Source organism: Syngnathus floridae, chromosome 11 (genome assembly GCF_059516105.1).
Source record: "Syngnathus floridae isolate MCC-2025c chromosome 11, RoL_Sflo_1.0, whole genome shotgun sequence".
Taxonomy (NCBI): Eukaryota; Metazoa; Chordata; class Actinopteri; order Syngnathiformes; family Syngnathidae; genus Syngnathus; species Syngnathus floridae.
In genome coordinates, this window is record NC_142423.1 from 12,195,234 (window position 1) to 12,201,270 (window position 6,037).

The 6,037-nt window shown below is 41.4% G+C and overlaps 1 protein-coding gene across 1 annotated transcript; it reads right to left on the reverse strand.

Annotated features, from left to right (window-relative positions):
• Window positions 1–568: 568 nt before the first annotated feature.
• Window positions 569–2,549, reverse strand: setmar (SET domain and mariner transposase fusion gene). The gene is made up of 2 exons (XM_088389850.1): window positions 2,389–2,549; window positions 569–2,208 (listed from the first exon to the last, which is right to left on the reverse strand). Exons 1-2 carry the CDS (start codon window positions 2,530–2,532, stop codon window positions 1,423–1,425), a joined length of 930 nt encoding a protein of 309 aa, XP_088245976.1. The 5' UTR covers window positions 2,533–2,549; the 3' UTR covers window positions 569–1,422.
• Between the last annotated feature and the right edge of the window lie 3,488 nt (window positions 2,550–6,037).

A 6,037-nucleotide genomic window follows, 5' to 3' on the forward strand; every position in this document is an offset into this window, starting at 1 on the left:
ACCACATATGCACTCAGGTAAATTAGCCGCCAGGTGTTTGATTTGCAGGAGAAAGGCTTTGCTGTCATCCAACTCTTGCGCTACCCCTGTTAGCACTACAGAAGAATAACATCAGTGGGCTCGTGCTGCTTATTTAACCTTCAGAATTTTCCTTAAGTAGATTTCATCGCTGGTAATCTGTCAGGATCAGCCGCAAAGGAGGGCCTCACTTTCACTTGACATCGTCGTTAGACGGCGGCATGGCTTTTGCTTGGATTCCACACCTGCCAATGACAATATGAAGGATCTGACTATTTCCTGCAGCCGTGTGTGCAGCTCAGTTAATATGATTAACAGGCGGTTGCTAGGTGACTGCCCCCCGGAAAAGACCTATTTCTTTGAAGCCTGGCTGCTGTCAGCAGACAAGATTTGCGAACAGTCTTTGTGCACACAAGACACAACCAGCGCTGACCAATCACCACCTGTACACACGTTCCGTTTCCATGGAGATTCTAGGGACTCACGCAAAAATGAGTCATACAACTGAAGTTGTTCTTGTAAGCTTCATAGATTCCACCAAGAACAGCGGAATATACATGCATACATACAAAAGGAGACCAAAGTATTTTACGTAGCTGACCACACAGAAAGTCCACCAAAACCAGGTTGCAAGGAGAAAAGACAAATTTGACACAACACCATTGAATTTGCTTAATAGATGGAAAATATCAAGTTGAAATCAGCCTGGCTGCTTGTCCACTCCTACATTTGCACGTCTCCCAGGCCCGGTGTGGCTGGAGCAGTGATCCCATTTCTGCATGAAAGACATTCTAATTAACCCAGATGTTGATATTAATAAGATGAAAGCGAGCCGGAAAATGGGCCACATTGAGTGGAGGGCCTGATTTCAGAAGTAGTCATATTAAAGTGGGCCACTCCTCCTCCTCCTTTGACTGGGGAATAAAACTTGTTTCTAAATCAAAATACCCCCCAGGTCTGTTTTAATTGGTCCCACCTCTCTTGAGGTCCAAGAGCGATGAGAAGCTGCGAAAACCTAAAAAAAAAAAGAGATTGTTGAGGATGACACGATGCATATGGCGACATTTGTTACCACTCGAGGTTTTGCTTTATGACAAATTATTTCCTGGCTGAGACATGAAATGAGACCTATTCAGCAAGTGCCAGTGGCAGCCTGCTCTTGACAAATGCGTGCAGGGTTGGCGGGGAAACAAGATATTTTGTGCTGGGACATGATGACTTTATTCTGCACACAGCAGGCATTCGCCGATGCCTGAAAAAGCAAGAAGGACATGTCAAGGAGTTCCCTCCACATTCTCAGACCAAACAGCAAATAATCATGATAGAAGAGTCTGGAGATCTTAGTGGCTCAACCACACAGGCTACTAACAATGCAACTTCATGTGAGGACACATTCAATTTAGTTTAGTTTAAAATGGATAAATCCAGAGGCAGGAACTTTGCACAGTTGTTGGCACCACAGTGACAAGCTTTCCTCTGGAGCGTCCTACCGGCCTGAACGGCAGTGCCAGTTTGTTGCACCAGTCCAGGTGTTTGGTTTCCATAGCCTCCCGAATAGTCGAACGTTAGCTCCTCTTCAACATCGATATCCCGACCAGCAAACAGTGCCAAACTGGGCACCAAAGAGTGTGCACGGACTGGCACCATGAACAAGTTGGGTAAACAGGAATGGTTTAAAAAGCGACCAATGTTTCCCACCATGGCCGGGTCTACAAACGTCTCCGTGATGGAGCCAGAGCCCGCATGCTCCCTTACAGCGATGATGTAATTATTTTCCTCAAACGTCTGCGCAAGTTGCCTTCTTCGTGCTTCCTCAAAACCGATGACCTCCCCTGCATACTCGCATACAAACGTCCCACGCGGGATCCTCTGAAGCGTCCGCACAGCCCAGCCCCTGCTGCTAGTGGAGAACACCTGCAAACGTAGTCTCAGCCCTCGCTGCACTACTCTGTTCGAACAGGTGTCACTGCAGGAGCAAAGGGCATTACACTCAAACACCGGGATGGCGCGAGCGGCACTTGATAAATTGATGCTCAACAAGGAGCCATGGCTGGTGTAGGCTTGCCCGTGGGTCTGCAGGCAGCAGCAGCTCTCACGGATGCATGAGTGTGAATGACAGGAGCATCCAGTAAGTGTGACTTCACTGGGGTCAACAGGGCATCCTGGTCCTTGAACGTTGACGGGAGAGTACTGAAAAATACATAAAATTCTGTTATGAGGAATAACAAAGAATTTAAGTCATTTAATACACTGGTGAGTGACATGCTCTGATTTATGTCCAGGTTCGTTTTACGTCCGCCCTGCAGAAACAAAACCTCGTTGAAAACGAAATGGCAATTAAATTCAAGTTAAACCTGATTACAACATTACCTGGAAGACAGGAAAAGTATGCACCGTTGAATCCGGTTTGAATGAAATTATAACATCCTCAAGACCGTTGCTCAAGTCAACATCAGAATCATTCATTGCTCTGGTGGGTACTTTGTTTACAAGTTTATTCATTTCCGGCAACATGTGACAAAGAAGCTATTTCCGGTTCTTTCATAGCAAACGAGCGTCTCCTAGCGGCTTACTGGAAACATTACATTATTTTAAGTTTTGCTCTGAAATAATTTAAATTTGTCCCGTGTTGTTGTTAAAATTAATAAGTACAGTAATTACAGCATTTACGTCACTACTCCGAGTACCTCATCCGATTTATTTTTTCACATTAATGTTTTGTAGTAATAACTTTAATCCAGCAGAGGGCAGGCTTGTGTAGGGAACTGCTAGATAAACATTATAGTATGCAGTATTATGCAGTCGATCTATTGCTGGGTAAAATGTGACCTCACTTGGAAGAAAACCTTTCAAATTATCTTAAATTATCTTGCTAGGACGACATACTTTTGCTGATGTATTGCTGCAATTAGAGGAATATTTTAGACCACACAAAGAGCCTTTCAAAGTGTTTCTAATGTAAATTGCAATTAACCTATTCAGACCCGAGTTGACTTTATGTGAGGAATAAAGTATGATGCTATAAATTAGGGCAACGTTTCTACTTCGAGAGGGACTGCAGCACTTTGAATTGTTGGAATAGACTTCTATCTTGCTTCTTAAAAGTAGCAACAACTTCAAGCCTGTGTGACAGCAATGTAATTCGACACATCCACACTGAGAGTGTGCTGCAGGCTAAAGGAAAACTTTTTAATTGGGCCCTGGGAGAAAACACCAGAACAATCTGTCCAACAATTGCTCTTGGTTTGAATAGAAAATTGAATTGTGTCCTGTATGGAATGTTCCCCCCAATGCTTGCATCAGTTTCCCTCGGTACAAGTGTGAAGTTTAGGCTACACTTTCAAAGTAAAAGAGGCTGAGCTGAACTGAAAAGGGATTCATTGGGTTATTAATAACACCTCCTTGAGTCTGTTGCAAAACAATGCGAGCAAGAACAGGAAGACTGCATTTTGAAAGATGTTCTCAAATATAATTTTTTAGATGTTTACATCTATCACTCGTAGTCAATGACAAAAATACATTATGTTGAGTATCTGTCAACATTTAAAAATTATTTGACAGCATGGAAAGCTAAATCCATCGTTATCTGTTAACAAAGTCTCAAAATAAAGTTGCCTCATTATCACAGGTTTTGAAAGCAGATACACATTCCAGCACTGTTTTCAGTTTAGGTGTGCAAGTCACAGCCATTTTCCCCTTGGGCCAGCATCAAGGCGTGACACAACATATCACACTGGTCCCATTCTCAGCCATTGAGTCCAAGGTCACACACCCAGCATGAGTGTCAAGGTCTCATGCATATGGATGACAGACACTCCATCGACCAAAAGGCCCAATGCAGATTCACACGCTTCATTTTGTTTGGCATACCCCCAAATAATATGACATCACTTTCACTTATTGGTGCAGGGTTGACAATTTAATCTATATATAAAGCTGTATACTTTAGCTGTATACTGCAATTTAACTAAGTCGATGAGGCCGAAAGAATAAACGGTCGGAAATGATATTTCACTTCGAGCCAGTGAGGAGGCAATATTCGAACACAAGTCATTTAAATGGATACCACTCAATATGCAGATGCTGCTACTTGTTAGATGGACTCGACTGCCCCATAAGGTCTGCTTTTAAGCTCCATCTGCCAGAATTGCTTGTTGAGGGAGGGGGGAGGGAGATGTAAACAATCCTCTTTTGCCCGTGTCACCCTAATGTGTTTAAAAGCTCTTTATTATACTTGTGACTGAGGACCAGCAGGTCTAATCGGCCCCTTTTGTAAAGCATTTACTGCTTAAAAGCTAAAGGCTTGGACTAATATGAAATGGCGGACTATGTTAGCCAGCTTTGCGATATGACTTTGTGATGGATTAGATCAAGCATCGAATGTATCGCATCGTGCCGCAGAATAGATTTCCATGCACAAACGAATCGGGTTACTGATATATATCATCAGGTTTTGCAATTCTCTGTGAAGCTCCACTTTATTAGACTTGATTTAAAGATGAATAAAAATACACACTTGGAAAAAAATGTTTGTTTGGCATATGAACACACATTTGCTGAGTCATCATGTCACAGTTTTGACTCATTTGATGTTTTCCTATGATCCATATTTCAAGTTATATATTGTTAAATAGTTTTGAATGTATTTCTTGGGGGTAGGTGACCCCCATTTTTTTTATTCTAATTTACACGATTGACCTTTTATTAACAAGACCATTTTGTTTGAAATCAACACATGCAAATATGTTGTGAAAAGCTTTGTTTTTTTCTTTGAATGGATGCCACACAGTATTATGCTAATGCATGTCAAGGAAAGTGTGTTGTTTATTTAAGTGTATAAATTACAATCATACACACCACACTGATCTGATAGTTCAGATTATATGGATTAGGGACATTTTAGCATGACATTTAGCCACAAAAAAAAGGGATTTAGCCTCAGTAAAATGTGACTAACATATTTAAGCTTCAACAGACCTTTTTATTATCCAAGCGTGTAATTGTGTGTTTATCATGAAATCTATTTATATACAATGCCATGCAACTGAATGCAAATGTGAATTGCACATTGGAAATCGATGTTACAAACAGCCAAAAATGTAAAAAAATAAAATAAAATGATGGCTTAACATCCGATGAATCAGTCAAATACTTTTGCATACATCTTCCCTAAAGCGGCTAAAGTGAATCGCTGATTCGTTTGCAACTCATAAATGGAGAGTGTCCCATAGAGAGCATGCGTTTGGTTACTAGGCAGATGTTATTAATATTTCAAGACTGTGTTCTTGTGCATGTTCTGGTGTAAATTCACTTCTCTAGTGGTGCGAATAGCGTACCCCCCTCTGGGGCCCTGTGATGTCATCTCTGGAGGCAGATGGTCGCACTGTTATGCTTGCGCTCAGTCGACAGACTACAGAGAAACCCTCTTATTGAATGTTTTCTTATTCATATTCCAAATAGCACACCCTCTTTTCAAAAACACAGGACTAAAAAAACAGCAAGGAATCTAATCACGTTGTGTATCTGCCTAAAAATGAAGCCATACCTTGAAAAAAGGTGTCAGAATAAAAAAAAAAAATCTATCATGCTTATTTTAGTTTACCCATGCACCTATGATGTCATACTTAGTGTAAGGCCGAGCCCGGACAACCACACAGTTTACTCGATAAAAAAAAGACAAGAGAAGCAATCAATTGCAACACTTGATAGCCTCAATACGGAGCGGCTGTTAATTTAAGCAAGGCGTTATCAGCACCTTCAGCTGCTCAAATTTACAAAGGGCCTAAATATAAAACCAGTGCTGGCAAGATTCTCTTTTTCACTGAGCTACACACTGGCCCAGATACATCAAACTGGTGGATGCTTGGGGCTTTAAAGTTGATCAAACGACACCCAAAAATGTTTTTTTTTGCCTTGTATTAGCTGCAGAGATGGCTCACCACAGATCAACATTTCCTACAGAATGCTCAAGAAGACAAAACACATTGATTCAGATATTACTTTTGGATTTTGAAGCGTA

What these genes read in the sequence shown, in the direction of transcription:
- setmar (XM_088389850.1), bottom strand. Translation starts at nt 2,532, where the DNA reads ATGTTGCCGGAAATGAATAAACTTGTAAACAAAGTACCCACCAGAGCA. An exon ending in ATACTTTTCCTGTCTTCCAG is followed by an intron (nt 2,209 to 2,388) that starts GTAATGTTGTAA and finishes TGTATTTTTCAG; the next exon opens with TACTCTCCCGTCAACGTTCA.